Source organism: Ceratotherium simum, chromosome 37, assembly GCF_057802395.1.
Source record: "Ceratotherium simum simum isolate JZ-2026a chromosome 37, ASM5780239v1, whole genome shotgun sequence".
Taxonomy (NCBI): Eukaryota; Metazoa; Chordata; class Mammalia; order Perissodactyla; family Rhinocerotidae; genus Ceratotherium; species Ceratotherium simum.
In genome coordinates this window covers 15,738,479-15,755,835 of record NC_141936.1, presented here as the reverse complement: position 1 = coordinate 15,755,835, position 17,357 = coordinate 15,738,479, and the positions used below count along the sequence as shown (strand labels likewise).

At 42.2% G+C, this 17,357-nt stretch overlaps 1 protein-coding gene across 1 annotated transcript in view; it reads right to left on the bottom strand.

Moving 5' to 3' along the window:
• Positions 1 to 3,110: 3,110 nt before the first annotated feature.
• Positions 3,111 to 17,357, bottom strand: part of FAM124B (family with sequence similarity 124 member B) — a 33,525-nt gene continuing 19,278 nt past the window's right edge. The window contains exon 3 of the mRNA XM_087424759.1: positions 3,111 to 5,920. Within this exon, the coding sequence (XP_087280885.1) occupies positions 5,270 to 5,920 (651 nt within the window). The 3' untranslated portion in view covers positions 3,111 to 5,269. The remainder of the gene's footprint in view (positions 5,921 to 17,357) is intronic.

Below are 17,357 nucleotides of genomic sequence, written 5' to 3'. Positions count from 1 at the left end.
TTCTGCTGTGACCGACCCGTGTGGCTACATCTCTTGAAAGACAAAACCTGCTGCTTTGGGGTGAGGCTCGCCGGCCGAGGCACAGGGAGCCTGGGCAAGCTCCTGGAGATGGAAGCAGGAGGCTCGCAGTCTCTGACACCCACGTCCCTGGGGTCTGGCACACAGGACATGTTTGTGGAGCGGATGGAAGAGGCCAAACCTTGGGAGTGAATTTCAGATAAAGCACAGCAGCACGAACAATGAAGGAAATGTGTGGTGATACCCGTACACTAAAGAGGACCAACAAGACGGGGCGGGGGGGGTGCTGCTGCGAGTTCTAACAGGTCTGCGGTAGACAGGCAAACGAGGAAAAGTACACACCCGAGAAATGGAGAAACGCAGAGGAGAAGAGGGGCTGCCCTGAGCAGACCTGGCGCTTAGGACACAGACAGCAATGAAATGGTTTATTTCTGTTATGTAATGAATGTTTATGTCCCCCTAAATTCATATGTTGTAGCCCTAATCCCCAGTGCGATGCTATTAGTAGGTGGGGACTTTGGTAAGTAACTAGGTCATGCGAGTAGAGTCCTTGTGAATGAGATTAGTGACTTTATAAGGGACAAGAGAAAATAAGTCCTGGGGATGTAAGGTCCAGCATGGTGACTATAGTTAATAACACTGTATTGCATATTTAAAGTTGCTAAGAGAGTAAATCTTAAAAGCCTCCATTACAAGAAAAAAAATTTTTGGTAACTACGTATGGTGACTGATATTAACTGGACCTTGTGGTGATCATTTTGCAAAACGTATACATATCAAATCATTTTGTTGTATACCTGAAACTAAGATGTTTTATGTCAATTATACTTTAATCAAAAGAGAGAGAGACACACACACACACAAGAGAGTTCGCTCTCTCTCTCTGCCATGTGAGGGCACAGCGAGAAAGTGGCCTTCCACAAGACAGGAAGAGGGTTCTCCCCAGAACCTGACCATGTTAACACCTTGGTCTTGGACTTCCAGGCTCCAGAGCTGTGAGAAATAAATTTCTGTTGTTCAAGCCACCCAGTCTGTGGTATTTTGTTATGACAGCCCCACTGACTAAGACAATCTCTTCCCTCTGGAGTCGAGAGAATGGAAGCCTCATCTGTGTTCCCACCCCTTGCTCTGCATTCATTGAACAAAATATCTGTAAAAGCTCCTACTCTGGTCAGTAGCAGTGTGGGCACTGTGTGTGCACTCAGAGTGGGCACTGAGGCAGTGTGGGCACCGTGCTGAAGCTATCATCTTTCTTGCACCCCACTTCAAGGAGCAGGATGGCAGAGTGGTTAGGGGCACACACTCCAGCCTGCCAGGCTGGATTCGAATCCTAACCATGTCACTTCCTCATTGTGCAATTCTGGATTAGGCTCTTGATCTCCCTCTGCCTCAGTTTTCTCATCCGTAAAATGGGGATAATCATAGCGCTGACCTCAGAGGATTGCTGTAAAGTTCAAAATACTTAGGAGAGTAACTTGTGTGTAGGAAGTGTTGCACAGGGCAGCCATTCAGCATCAGCTCTGATTTAGTATTAGTGTCCCTCTTTAGGATGATTGTCCTTAAAAGAAACATCACTGTCAGAATTGGAATTTGCAAATAGAATACATTCTTCTCACACTAAGCAGAGACCTTGTCGTGTCTTAAGCAGCCCAGATAGGTTTTCTGGAATAACTAGACTTCTTAAACGACATATTTGAAAATAAAGTTTAGCAGGATCATGTTCTAAATAACATAAATCCTAAATATGTGCTTCCTGGGGCCATAAACACCTTTTGTTTTGCTATCACATACTATAGCCAATTTTTAAAATTGCTAATTGTGAGTCAGCTCAAGAAACATCTCAGACTTCAGAGAAAGGTCTAGTAGGGATGAAAGGAGAGAGCCGTGGATAGAGACACCAGCTTGCTTCTAAGTGATGTGGGTTTAGTAATCCCAGAGCAGAATCCTGAGGATGAATTGGGAAGTGGGGAGAACTTCCTCAGAGAAGGAGCATCTCTTCTTTCTTACTCTCACAAAGCTCAGCCAAGGGGCTGTTTAGAGTTTGCAGCTGTGTGTCAGCCCCTTGAGGAATCCAGGGAGATGCCGCAAAGACAAGGTATTTTAAAACAAAATGAAGAATGAAGCGAGTATCAAATTCACACACAAAAAAAGAGAGGGAGGGAAGAGAAAAGAGGGAAGGAAAGAACAATGAATGAAAAGGGAGGGGGAAGAGGAAAGAAGGAAAAGGGAGAAGCAGCCCAAACATGAGGGCAAAGAGAAGATTCCAGAAAGGCAGAGGGTGTTAAGTTATTTCAGGAATTTCTGAATAGGTTTTATAACATGGAGATGACATTCAGGAGTTTCTAACGAACAGAAAATGGGGTGTGTGCCTGGGGTTCCGTTCTCTTCTCTTGTGTTTCTCTCCCCTTTTCTGCATCTTTCTCTGGGAGGGAAGAAAGGGGCTGTCACCTCTCCCCACACTTGGCTCCATTCCCCTCGTTGGTGGCATCGTCAGTGCCTCTAGTGTGGAACTGGATGTGTTGGACGTTGTGAAAGGACCAGGACCGTCTGTACAAAGTCCCATCAGAGCGGAGGGCAGATGGGGTGCGGCTGAGGCACCCACTGCACCAGCCTTGTTAAATCAAGGTGTGTCCCAGCCCCCAGTCCCCTGCTCTACTTCCCCTAACGGACACATACAGACAAATGTGCTGGTGAGTTTCCAAATGTTACCATTTCCATTAATGTTTATCAGTGTCCAAACAATCTTGCCAAAAAGCATGAGATACTATTAATAAGTTTAAAAGTAGCCAAACAACTGGAATGTAACTGATTTTTAATAGGTATACCCATAAAAATATATAAAATAATCTGATGATCAGGAGACCCTTGGATTTAGAAAGTGATACATTTTAAGGAATACAGTATAATTAAGAGTCTGGCTGATTGGATAAATTAGATTAAACTAGTTCATAGTTTAGCCCTGTTATATACAGTCTCTTTTGACTTGAGGATATATTTGATTCTTTGCATCCATAATTTCCTCCTAGATATATGAACATAAATGGCGCTCGTAGTCAAAAATCTTAGAGAGTTGAGTTTTTCTTTAATTGTATCATTGATTTTAATGAAAGTGTTTCAAAAAAAAGTCTTTTGTCGCCATGATATTTTAAAAACATGAGTCCGAAGGACCATTTGTAATAATAATATTTTACATATTTATAGTGCTTAACAACATCCAAATGCTTTCCTATGCATAATCTCGATTCTCCTAACAACCTTTTGTTATGTAGTTAAGGCAACAGAGGATCAAAGAAGCTGACAGTTCAAGGTCACATAAATAGTAAAATTAAAAGCTGAAACCAAAATCTGGGCCTCCCCCACCTTGCCCATCAGAATTTCCATCCATCAAGTTGTAAATCAGATTCTCGTGTTGAGAAGGAGGATAGAGTAGGTGACATTTAAGAGTGCATTATTTTACAAGTCAATTTTGTAAGGTACTCATTCAAATTTCTCAATATTCTTCATAATTTCCATGTACTTATATTCTTACCCATGGATTATGTTAAAGAAATTTCGGTAACCTCAAGAAAAGTGGGAAAGAAATTTCAGAACTTCCCCTGCTTTGCATTTCAAGGCAGCTCAACAGTTCAACTTCAATAAGACTTTCATTTTTTTAACTCTTATTATAGAAAACCATACCAAAATTAAGTTCTTTATTCCACTTTCTAAGATCTAACTTTAATTGAAGGAAGAGAAAGAAAATGAGAATATATTGATGTTGTAAGGACAAAAGAAAAAAAATCAATTTAGAAGTCTTCTCTTTGTCCATTGCCACTCTCCTCCATTTCTGTTCTTCTAGCCGGCCCGTGCACCCCAGCTCACCCAGTCCAGTTGCCATAAGATTCGACCGTAGGCCTGAACTCATCCTTCTCTCCGATTGGGTGTACTAAGTATCAGGGTCTCCAAAAGATCCAGCTAAATCAGCATTTATAGTCTATGTAACATCTGTCCTGGAAAATGAAGTTCATGGAGTCGAATAACATTATCAATTAACTGAAACACACAGACCTCAGATTTTTTGTAATGTGTGTATAGACCCAACCAAAATATGCTTCTGAAAATATGAGCAATTGAGAATTAGTCCATTAGGATTATAATTGTAATTTATAATATGCTCAGACTCCATCTGCGGGTTATAAATGCTTACTGCAGCCTTGTGCACCAGGTGTGGGAATCAGCTGTGGAAAAAGCTCGCAGAGGAATATGTTTGGAGTTATTCTTAAGAGTTGATAGAATGGATTTATCGTACTGGTGAAACCATAAACACTTTTCGGGTTTGATGGCCATAGAATATACGTGTGCCATATATCAATGTCTTATTCAAACTTAGGTGCTCAATCAATGCTTATTAAATAAATATGTAAATGAATGAATGAGTATTGCAAAGGAATTTAGGAATTTGGACATGGCCAGAAGAACCCAAGTCCTGCTCCAGTGACCTGACCAATGCAATCTCCCTGCCACGCTCAGTGGAGATCGCGAACCTTCCAATCAGATCACATTCCTCTTTGGTTAATAACGTGAACCACTGGCCCCATTGGAGCAATGCAGAAACAAATGAGAAACGGAGCAGGAAACCCCTAGAGCCCAGCTTTCATTTTTAACCTAATTTTTTGGCTTCCAGTGTTTCTGCTCATTAAACAAGAAAAAAATAAATTGTTTGTAATTTTCAAAACACTTTGCATGTTAACTCATTCCAGAGGCAAACAGCTTTACAGGCAAAATCACTAGAGAGCATGTGGTGAACGGGGCCTCGTTACCAAAGGAGGTCACATAAAAATTAAAAAACGCTGAAGAATAAATAGTCCATGCTGTCCAGGGGAATGAGCTATGCAACCCAAGTAAAAATTAAAACCAAATTACATACACTAATCAGCATTGCGTGGCATATCCAACTCATTTGCATACAATGCAATTATCCTGATAGTTGCTCAATTCAACACATCCAGCTGGGTTCGTGTGTCTCCAAGGACACGAGGCGCTGGGCTTTTCCCCAGTGCATTGGCTGTGTTCCCTTATGACCACGACAGCAAATAAACAACCACGGCACCATTAGATTTTGAACATTTGAAATAAAAGCAATACAGATCCGTGCATGGCTAGCCTTCAGCCCCCCTCAGATGGATAAGAAACAGGCTGATTCTGAGTCAGTGCTCCATTTCTAGAACATTGTAGCTGATCTTGTGTTTTAGAAAACCACATTTGTTTTATGCTATATAAAGAATTCTTCTTCTTCTTTTTCTCCATCCTGGACTGGCAGATGAAGGGGACATTTTGAGATTATCTTCCTTGCTCCACATTTCCTTTGGCCAGCAAGTGACAAAGGATGAACCCTTTCCTTAAAGCTTCTGTTGTTTTTGGAAGCAGCTGCCCCTAAGGAGGAGACTGGCAAGCAGGATGGTGGCTGGCTGCTCCACGGATCCCTTGGAAATCTGCTCAGAAAAGATGGCCTGGGTTCAGAATTGACCATGGTGAACCCTGTGTCAACACTCGTCTCTGCCTCCAGCTTCTCGGAGCTGTTTTCCTGGCTGAGGACCTTCATTCTGGCCCCAGGTTCAAGGTGAAGAGAAGGCAGATGCAGCGGGGTGCCCGCGGCTGGGCTGCTGGCCTGGAATGAGGAACCAGGGCTTTTCCACGAAGTGCCACTAGAGCTGTCTGATGCTGTGCTCCCTCCGGGCTCAGGGCGCTCCAAAGAACCCACCTGGACCCTCCTGCCCCGGCTCCTTCGGCTCCTCGGCTCTAGAGTGCTTCTTGCCGAGTCAGGGGTCAGCCTGGAGCCCTGGGGAAGTGTGTCAGCTCCCGAGATGCCATTCAGAAAGGAAAGCTCGCCATTCCTAACACCAAGTCCTGGATTCAATTGGACCTATAGGACAAGGAAAAGAGGAACAAATGCAATAGATGTTTTCCATTAACTAAGTGCCAAGAATAGACTCTGGTCCTAGTCATCCTCCGCCATGCCGTGCCTGTAGCAGACTTTCAATAGAGTTGGTTGAATTGAATAGAAGTAATAAATACAATCTCATTAAGAGACGTGTAATCAGCATCAGCTTGGAACATCTCTCTCAGAAGCCCTAAATGAACATTTTGACAAGGCTAAGACTCTGGGAATCAAATGACCCCTTGACAATAACACCGTTCTGATAGATCGAGTTGTTCCAATGATGCAAAGATGTTCAGAGATGTTATTTGGTGGCCTCACTCGATGTTGTAAATGATTGACCATGCCAACCATGGTATTGCCCACCATGAAAAAAAAAAACCTAAAAAGCCACCAAAACATGTGCTTATACTCAAGATAAAGTTTGGGATGAGAATTCAGTCTTCCGAAGTTGGTAGTCCTTTTAGATCATGCTAACAATGATATATATCTTGGGCTATTGCAAGACATGTGGGCACTCCAGGCAAGCTAATCATTTGACACATTTTAAACCAATATGCTTCAAATTTGGGGACACCATTTATTTAGAGTAGAGGCCTCATATAATACGGAAAAACATAAAAAGGGGCAACTATTTATTTGGGGGCTCTGGTGTCTTAATCCCCAGCAATTCCATTCTCGTTCCAAACTTACAGATCCTACTGAGCAAAATGCCCACCCTATAGTTAACTGCTCTCCCTCTGCCAAATGGAGTTCCCATCTGCCATCCTTGGACTTTTGGGAGTCTCATCCCCTACTCCTTATATAGCACGCTCGCCAAGAGGATTTCTGGAAAAGACAATTTTCTCCATCTTGTCAGTAGCCCTCAGAAATTGGTATCCAGGGCCCAGCCCTGCCTGGCCCAGTCCTTAACCAAATATCAAAAAGAATGGTACAGAATAACTTCAAAGGCATTTAAGTGAAAGAAGCCAATCTGAAAAGGCTACTTACTCTATGATTCTAACTATATGACATTCTGGAAAACACAAAACTATGGAGACGGTAAAAAGATTAGTGTTTAGGGAGTTATGAGGTTAGAGGGAAGGAGGGATGAATAGGCCAAGAAGCATAGAGGTTTTTTAGGGCAATGAAACTATTCTGTACGATACTCTGTATGATAGTATAATAGTGGATACATATCATTACTCGGTTGTCAAAACCCATAGAATGTACAACGCCAAGAGTGATCCCTAATGTGAACTAGGGACTTTGGGTGATAATGATGTGTCAATGTAGCTTCATCATTGTAACAAATGTCCCACTCTGGTGTGGATGTTGACAGTGGGGGAGGCTGTGTGTGTTGGGGGGAAGGGAGGACACGGGATTCTCTGTACCTTCTGCTCCATTTTGCTGTGAACTTAACACTGCTCTAAAAAAAAGTCTATTAAAAGAAAAAAAATGTACATATTTATCTCACAAGGCAATAAGGCAGAACAGTGAGAAAGCAGGTCTAGAAATGCATCAATCACTGTACACATAGTATTTATTTATATATATGATACACGGATATGTCCTCCTCTCAATTTCCTCTCTGATAGAAATGAGATGGCTGTTATCAAATTGCAAAGAGCAAACAACAAAAATAGGGATTTCCATGAACTCCTTTAGCATAGAAGTAGGCAAATATTTTCTGTAAAGGGCCATATAGTAACGATCTGAGGTTTTGCAGGCCATATGGTCTTTACTGCAGTGACTCAACTCTGCCACAAAGCAACTGTAGATAACACGCAGATGAATGGGCGTGGCTGTGTTTCAATGACACTCTATGAACATTGACATTTGAATCTCATAAATTTTCATGTGTCATGAAATTTTTTCCCCCAACCATTTAAATATGGAAAACCTATTCTTAGCTCCTGGGCCATCACTGACTGATCCCTGCTTAAATCAATAATTCTCATTCATTCATTCTCTCCCTCCCTCCCTCTCTCACTCTCTCTCTCTTAAGAATACAAAGGCTTTTTTCAAACAAAGTCTTTTCTGGGAGCCCTAAATAGGAAGCAGACTAGCCAGAGCAGCCCTGGTTGGAGCAGCAGTGGTAGCCCCCCCCTGCCGGGCTTCCCTTGGTTCTTCTTCCCTCCCCCTCCCATGGTGGCTGCTGACCTGCCCCCCTCCCCACCCACCAGGTCCCTAGGGCTCCTCAGAACACAGTTTGAAAACCATTATTCTAGAATCTCTAAATTCTACCCCTGGCCCGAGCCAATTCACTAGAGAGCTGCATTTACCCAAATCCTCCCTCCACAGGTGTGCTCCACTGAGCCACACCCGAACAGAGTGTGCCAGCTTGTGCTGAAGAGAGCCTCCACCAGCATCCAAAACTCTCTCTAGTGGGGATGCTGTCAAAGGGAGGCCCGCTGCATCACAAGATGTGCCCTTTGTGCAAACCCAAAGGAGAAATTTTTGTCCCAAACTTTGCACATTGAAGCCCCCGGGGTAGCTTTAAAAAACACCGATGTCTGGCTCCTGCCCTCAGACATTCTAATTTCATTGGGCCAGGTGCAACCTGGGCATCAGGAATTTTTCAGTCTCTCTAGGTGATTCTAATGTGCAGCGAAGTTTGGGAACCACTGCCATAGACCCAGAAAAGGTGGGTCTCACATATTACCTTGGGGTCACTGTGAATCTATTTCTCAGTGCGTAAAGCTGACGCCCTGCTGCGCATTTCTGGTAATTGCTTTGCCTAATTTTGTTTTGCTGTGTCTCTCTGCATTTCCCTTTGCTCTAATTCCTTTCTCCCTCACTTCCTTCCTTCCTCCCTCACCTCCTTCCTCCCTTCCTCCCTCCCTCACTTCCTTCTTTCCTTCCTTCCTTCCTCTGCCCTCCCTTCCCTGCCTTTCTTTCCTTTTCATCTAAGTGTTAGTTTTTAATAAAAACATATTGTTATAAAAGTAGTCATTACTCACTATAAAAGTAATTTCATTGTAGAAGAGCATAAAATAAAAAGTAAAGGTTTCTCCCCCACCCCGACCTCAAATCACCTCAAATTCTCATCTCCAAAGAAAAGTCCTTGTTTATCCTTTCAAAACCAGGGGGAAAATACTATCTCTTAGATGTAAGCTGGGGTCTCCCTTCCTCTAGGGAACAAACTCCCCCAATCCTTCAAAGGGCTGAGCTGCCATTTTTGCCTCTTGGAGAATCATTTGACATTATATTCTACCTTTTTATTTGATCCAGTGAAGACTTTTTTTTTCTGGAAATGGAAACTGGCATGGCTATTTCCATATTCAGACATCGTTGAGAGTTGATATTGGATTATCAAATCTGGAGAAGGAAGTCCATAAGTTTGTTTGTTTGTTTTTTAACTTATTTGGGTAAATATCAAGGAGCATCATTGCTGGATCTCGTGGTAAGAGTATGTTTAGTTTTGTAAGAAACCGCCAAACTATCTTCTAAAGTGGCTGCACCATTTTGCATTCCCACCAGCAGTGAATGAGGGTGCCTGTTTCTCCACGTTCTCACCAGCATTTGGTGTTGATGGCTTATTTTCAATCATTTTCTAATTGTTTATATTTAAATGTTTGGTATCAAACATTAAAAAACCATTAACTTCTAAGACCTAATTTTCAACAGCAAAACAATAAATGTGTTGTCTGTGATATATAAAGAAAAATTACTCAGTCCTCTCATTTTTTTATATTTATTTTCCAGAAGTGAAAATAGGGAACTCCGTTGTTTGACTCTGGGGCTCCTATGTGATTTTCTAGCAACAGCAAGAGAACCTGAGTAAGTTTCCCTTCGCCTCCTGAATCAATCTCGGATCAGAACAAAACTGGTCCTGAGGCCACAACCAGAGCTAAGACATCCCAGGGCAGCCAGGAAGTAACCTCCTGAATCAGGTCCATAGTCAGTGGGCCCAGCCGAGCCAGCCCAGTGCCTCCCTCCACTCAACTCAGCTCACCCAGTCCCATGGCCCCTCCACTGCGTGTTGTCCCCCTTACAGTGCTCCACCTCTGAAAGACACAATTTAAATCTAGCACTCTCAGGCCATCGCCCACTCTTTCCAGTTCCAGCACTCAATTCTCCTTTACACCTGCTCTTCAACATCAACTCTTCCTTCCCTACTTTGTCCCCTCAGTCCCCTTCTATCTTCACCACCTTCTATAGTCAAGTTGAGTCCAAAGATCATCACTTCAACCATTTCCTCACCAATACGTCCAACTCCCCTGCACTACTCCCTTTCTGTCACAGTCTCCTTCAAACCCTCCCAACCCAGGGTCCATCAACCTGCCCACATCTTCTGAACCTGTGCCCAGGCTGTTGAAGAAAAGCACACAACTATTCACATTGGTGCCACCATGCAAGCATGGTTTCCAACTCCACCCAAGCGACATGCCAGTCCTCTTGTTTCCCTAGTCACCCCTCTCCATTTGCCACAAGCAGCTGTTTCAAACCTTCTGAACTGTCCTCACACCTCCCGTGGCACAACCTCCCCCTCGCGCTCTCATCAGATGGTCTCACCATCTAGATTCCAGAGAAAACAAAAGCCATAATTAGTTAGCAACTCTCTCCGTTTCCTTCCACCAAACTTCCCTGCAACTTCACCCATCCTCTCCACAACAAAAAGTGACCAGTCTCTCTGTGTGCTGTGAATTCCACTGCCTCCTGCCTTTCTGGAGACCTCAACCTATCAATTATTCATTTTCTCCCACTTTATTATCTTGTTTCTTCTATCTTTCTCTCTCTCTCTTCCTCTCTTTCTCATTCTATGCCTACTCTTTTCCATTAGCAATTAAACCTGCTTAAGTCTATATTGAAAAACACATTCCTTCAATCCTCTCTTCCCCTCCAGCTCTCTTCTCCTTCACAGTCAAACCTCTGTAAAATTTGTCCACAGTCATTTTTCCTACTAGCCTTCCTTTATTTCCCTTACCCATGGCATTGACTTTCCCTCCCACCATTTCACTGAAATTGCTCTTGCCAAGATCATCTACGATCAGCCTCCCTGTTATTCATTTTTACTTGAGCTCTGGTAGAATTTTACAAGGCTGACCTTTCTCCTTCCCATTTGAAGTCTTTTTCTCCTTAAGCTTCTATGTCAATACGTTCTTCTGAATTTTCTTCTTCCTGTCCATCCACCCCTTTTCAGTTTCCACTGGAGGCGCCTCTTCTCCTGTTGATTCATTATATGTCATAGTTCTTCGGGACTGACCTGGGCCATCTTTTCTTCACACTCTCCCAGGACAATCTCATTGACACCCACACCTTCAATTATTATCTAAATGACAAAGGCTCCCAAAAGTATAACTACAGCTCAGATCTGTCTCTTAAACTTCATACCTACCTATCCAATTGCCTTTCAGGCACCAGCTCCTCAAACTCAACATGTCCAAAATTGAACTCGTCTATCCTCTCATACTAAATCTGTTCTGCTTACGCTTTTCCCTGCCTTAGAAAATGGCATCATTAGCACCATGTTACCCAAGCAAGAACATCATCTTCCTTTTTCCATCTCCGTGTCACTCAGTCCCATGGACCCTGCCTCCCAAAGATCTCTGAGATCTTCATGTCTCTCCACGCCCACTGCCATTAACCCTAAGGCAGGCTGTCATCATCTCTCATCTGAATTGCTGCAACAGCCATCTGATGGAACTCCCCAGGGATGCTCTTACCTCCGTCTGATCCATTCTCCACTCCATTACCAGAAGAGCTTTGAAAACAACTTTGATCATGTCACCCTCCTGCTTCAAATGGCCTCCAATTCTTCTTAAGATGAAATCTAAACCCTTTAATATAGCCTACCACGCTCCTCACTGTCTGCTCCTTCTTACTCCAGCCTGTTAATTCACCACTTTCTCCCTGTCAACCTCCACTTGCCAAAACTGAACTTCTTACAATTCCTTGGACATTATTTGCTCTTTCCTAATGCCAGTATTGGTGCATATTATTTCCTCTGTCTGGGATGTGTCTCCTCTAACCCCTTTTCCTAAAAACCCATTTTCAACTCCAAGCTTATACATTATTTCTTCTTTGAAGCTTTCTCAATATCACTGAATCTGAGTTAGGTGCCCCTAAATATTAGTTCTGCCATTTATTAGTTGTGGGACTTTAGATAAGTTGCCTAATCCTCCTGTGCCTCAGTTTCCTCATCTATAAAAGGAGATAACAAGTATCCATGTCATAGGGTTGTTGAGAGGATTAAATGATAATAGCACATGGGACATGGTAGTGCTAAACATAAGTTGGCTATGATCCTCACCAATAATATTATTACTAGCTCTCCTAGCAGCCTGTGCTTCCCATATCATAGTAGTTACTGTCTGTTTTGCACTTGTCTGCTTACTTCTCTGTATCTTCCTCTAGAACTTGCCATCTGGAAGAGAGAGATCGTATACATCTCCATCATTGTATCTCCAGTACCTAGGGCAGTGCCTAACAGATGGTAAGTAATCACTAGATGTCTGTTGCATAAATAAATAAAATTTAATGTCAAACAAAATATAAATTTTTGCATGTAGATATGTATGGAAATGTAGAATCTATAAATTAGGCCCCTAATTATTTGACATTAGGTAGATATAAAGTCTTATTAAGAAACTGCAAAATGGCTTTCATCACATAGATGGCCATTTCTGCAATCTTTTTAAGAGAAGGGAATGTCAACTTTTCTTTTTTTAAGAGAAGTCTAAGATCCTTAGACCATATAGCAAAAGTGAGTGCAACATTACTAATATAGAAATGCAAATGTGTGCAGTTGGAATGAAGAATTTCTAGGAGAAACATAATGTTGAGTGATTGAGATAAATCTCTTGAGGGAGAATAAAGCTCCTCTCGCCAAAAAATAAACCGAAATGCATTTGTAGGAATTCTGATCATTTAGAGCCCATCTTTCTAAGAAATATTGGTAAAATGTTACAAATTGAGAGCTAGGTTTTTTCAAGTTTCAGGGAACATTAGCAACTATCTTGATGAAAAAGAAGATCATTTGTTACTAGGAAGACCATTCATCACTCATTTAACTGTAAATACTTGAAAAACAAGAGAATATACATCACTGAAAAATGATTAAGCTGTTAAGGGGCAGACTAACATCATGAAGGAAAAATAATATTGTCTCTTACTAAAAGTGATTCCAAGAGATAGCAAAAGAAGATTTCTCCTACATTGGGGAAAAAAAATTGCACAGAAACAAATTATATAGATAATAAGAAACCCAAAAACAGTGCGAGACTTGTTTAAGAGTTGAAACCAGTCTCTTCCAATTAACTGATCTTTTGAAAAGTACTTGTTTTAATTGATTAGCCAAAACCACTGATGTGAACCTGCTATTCTATAACACCAGCAACCTTCTGAGCAATGCCTACAAGTGTTTTTTTCAGGGCAGCTAAACCAAAGTACTGAGTGAGAGTGTAGAAATGGGAAGTGTGTGTGTGTGTGTGTGTGTGTGTGTGTGTGGTTGTGTGGGGCATATTAGGGGCCTGGATGGAGAATGAAAAGGAAATTAGGAGAGGAACAGAGAGGGAGGAACAGAGGGCAAGTGAGCACAGCTGAGAGACTCAGAAATGAGAAAGGAGCCCTCAAGAAATGCTACAGAAGAAGAAAATGAATTACTGACTTCACGAGAGACTATGTTCTTTAATTTTAAATGGTTAATAAACAACATAAAGACGAACTTAGCTAAATGTCTAAATTGATAAAATGGAAAGAAACACGTACTTGCTTATGCCAAACTAGCTTCTGGAATATATACCTCTTAAATTTGAAGAGACAAATTTATTTCCTGGGAACAAGCAGTCCATCAATCAACAAATGTTTCAGAAGCAGCTGTCTGTCTGGTACTCTACTGGAAATAAACATTTACAATAAAATGCTGAAAAGAGATGGTGAGTCATAAAGCCCCAAATTATATGGTACAAGAATGAGAAAATATATCATCAGTTGTGTGTTACAAAATTTAGGTGTAAAATGTCTTAGGAATGGGGTTAATGTGCCCTTGAACTTCACAGCAGGTTTCACAGAGGAAGTGCTGTTTGAGCACATCCGTAAAGGGTGGATGAGTGAAGAGGAAGAGACATACATCTCTGGATAAGAAATAGCTGGTGCAATACATGCATGCAGATATCCATACAATGGAATATTATTCAGCCTAAAAAGGAATGAAATTCCAACATGTGATACCACATGGATGAACCTTGAAGATATTATACTAAATGAAATAAGCCAGTCACCGAAGGGCAAATATTGTATGATTCCACCTATATGAGGTTCCTAGAACAGACAAATTCACAGTAACAGAAAGAAGAATAGAGGTTACTAGGGACTGGGGGGAGGGGAGAATGGCAGTTATTGTTTAATGGGTACAGAGTTTCTGTTTGGCGGTACAAAGTTCTGGAAATGAATATGGTGATGGCTGCACAACATTGTAAATGCAGTTAACGGCACTAAATTGCGTGCTTAAAAATGATTCAAGTGATAAATTTTATGGCATGCATATTTGATGACAATAAAAAACAAAATACATGGGTGTTCTGGAAAGGAGGTTGGGATAGCCAAAGAATAGGCAGCAAAAGGAAATATTAGGTGGGGCCTTATTATGAAAGGCCTTGAAATCCAGGCAAGTTTGAATTTTATGTGCTTGGCTTCGTGATTGAGTCGACAAGGAACATAAATCTGACAGTCATTTAGAAACGTATTCAACAGTGGCGTGCGGGGTACAGCAGAATGCCTACAGCCAGCGTGAAGAGTCACCACGTCGTCATAAGAAGGCGCACTTGAAGTTACGTGGGTTTAAAGAAGGAAGTGGGAAAAATAAACAGCTCCAAAAGGAAGCTAGAGCAGTTGGGGGCTGACTGAATAGGGGGCTTCTGAAAGAAAAAGGCTTTAAAAATGACTGATGTTTCAAAACCTGTGCAATGGGACAAGGACCAGAGCTGGAGAAGTGGAGGGAGGGCCGGGCTTGGTCTTGTTTGGATTGAATCTGAGATGAGGATGAGACGTTATGTTTAAATGATCTTACAGGGACTTGGACAGATCGGGGAGACGCAAATAGAGAAGTAAGTTGAACAAAGATGCTAACTAAATCCACGTGATGGCCTTTATTTCTTAATCTTAGGGAAACCTTCAGCTTAGGACAGTGGTTCTCAACTGGGGGCAATTTTTCCCCCCGGGGGGCATTTGACAATGTCTGGACACATTTTTGTTGTCACAGCTGGAGGGAAGGGGTATGAGTGCCACTAGCATCTAACGCATGAGGCCAAAGACGCTGGTAATCATCCTGCAGTGCACAGGACACCTCCTCCTCCAACAAAGAATTATCTAGTCCAAAATGTTAATAGTGCTGAGGTTGCGAATACCTGATTTAGGAATAGGAAGAAAGAGTTGAATCTTTGAAAAAAGCAGCAAAGGGATAGTCAGAGAGATAGGACAAACCACTTAATTTAAAAAGCGAGGTTATGGAAGCCCACAGAGGAGAGACTTTCAAGGCAGGAGTGGTCAACATTTGCCAATGCTGCTGATGTCCTGACCTCAGGCACTGGTGGCGTTAGAGAGAGCAACAACTCTCCCAGCATCTGTAAGAGAGGTGAGGACACAGGGCAAGCAGTGGTCCCCAAGATTGGAGAGACAGACAGACAAATACAGAGAGTCATGGCGTCCCGGAGTAAAGACTCACAAGTGGAAACCACTGCAGGAACCAGTGCCGGGCGAGGAAAACCTGAACCGTAATTAATGGATGGCTGGAGGCTCAGGGAGGACAGCTCTGAGAGTTAAAAACTCCAGGGGGACCCAGTCATAGAGGGGTCCCATAATTGTGTGAGATTTACCTCTAGGAGCTTGACCAGGTTCTCATAGTAAATATCTGCAAAAAACCCCCCGCCCCACCCCGTGCTTCCAGAAGGGGATGGGGAAAAGGAGTCATTTTCAAATACACCAGAGCAGTCTGTTCTTTTTTTTTTTTTTTTTTTTTTTTTTTTAAAGATTTTATTTATTTATTTTTCCCCCAAAGCCCCAGTACATAGTTGTCTGTCATAGCTGCACATCCTTCTAGTTGCTGTATGTGGGATGCGGCCTCAGCATGGCTGGAGGAGTGGTGCCTCGGTGCGCGCCCGGGATCCGAACCCGAGCCGCCGGCAGCGGAGAGCACGCACTTAACCGCTAAGCCACGGGGCCGGCCCGAGCAGTCTGTTCTTAAAAGGCCTGCTCTCGGGGGAAACTAGTTAACCAGAGCTTAACCTGCTGGGGTATTATCCGAGCCTAACTGACCTGAAGAGGGGAAATACCCTACTCCAGCCCACTCTAGCCATCCTCTCCCACCTAAGGGAGGAGAAAAATAATTAAAAACAATCATGAAGTTCACAACTCAAGGCATACACTGACTAAGACAGAGACCTAATTATAGATTGCTTCCCCTCCCCCAGCTCTTTACTGCCACATCTCCAAAGGCCTATTTACAGCAGTTCCTTGCACCTGCTACATCATGTCTGGCTACGAAGAAAAAAATTACAAGGCACACCAAAAGGTAAAAAACACAATTTGAAGAGACAGAGCAAGCAGCAGAACCAGATATGGTAGGGATGATGGAATTATCAGACCAGGAATTTAAAACTATGATTAACATGCTAAGGACTCTAATGGATAAAGGAGAAGGCGTGCAAGAAACAGATGGCAATGTAAGCAGAGAGATGGAAATCCTAAAAAAATAACCAAAAATAAATGCTAGAGACAAAAAACACTGTCAACAGAAATAAAGAATGTCTTTGATGGGCTTTTTAGTAGACTGGACATGGCTGAGGAAAGAATCTCTGAGCTAGAGGATATATCAGTAGAGTCCTTGAAAACCAAAAAGCAAAGAGAAAAAAAGAATGAAAAACACAGAACAGAAAATACAAGCACTGTGGGATAACTACAAAAGGAGTAACATACACATAATGGGAATATCAGAAGTAAAAGAAAGAGAGAAAGGAATAGAAGAAACATTTGAAACAATAATGACTCAGAGTTTCCCCCAAATTAATGTCAGACATCAAACCACAGATCCAGGAAGCTCAAAGAACACTAAGCACAATAAACCAAAAAAAAGTACACCTAGGCATATCATTTCCAAACTACAGAAAATCAAAGGTAAGGAAAAAACCCTGAAAGAAGCCAAAGGAAAAAAGGATTGCATTCAACTTTTCCTCAGAACCGTGTAAGCAAGAAGAGAGTGGAGTGAAACATTTAAAGTGTTGGGGGAAAAAACCCACCAACCTAGAATTCTGTACCCTGTGAAATTATCCTTCATACATGAAGGAGAAATAGACTTTCTTAGACAAACAAAAATTGAGAGAATTTGGTGCCAGTAGACCTGACGTGCAAGAAATGTTAAAAGACGTTCTTTGGAGAGAAGAAAAATAATATAGGTCAGAAACTTGGATCTACATAAAGCAAGGAAAAGCATCGAAGAAGGAAT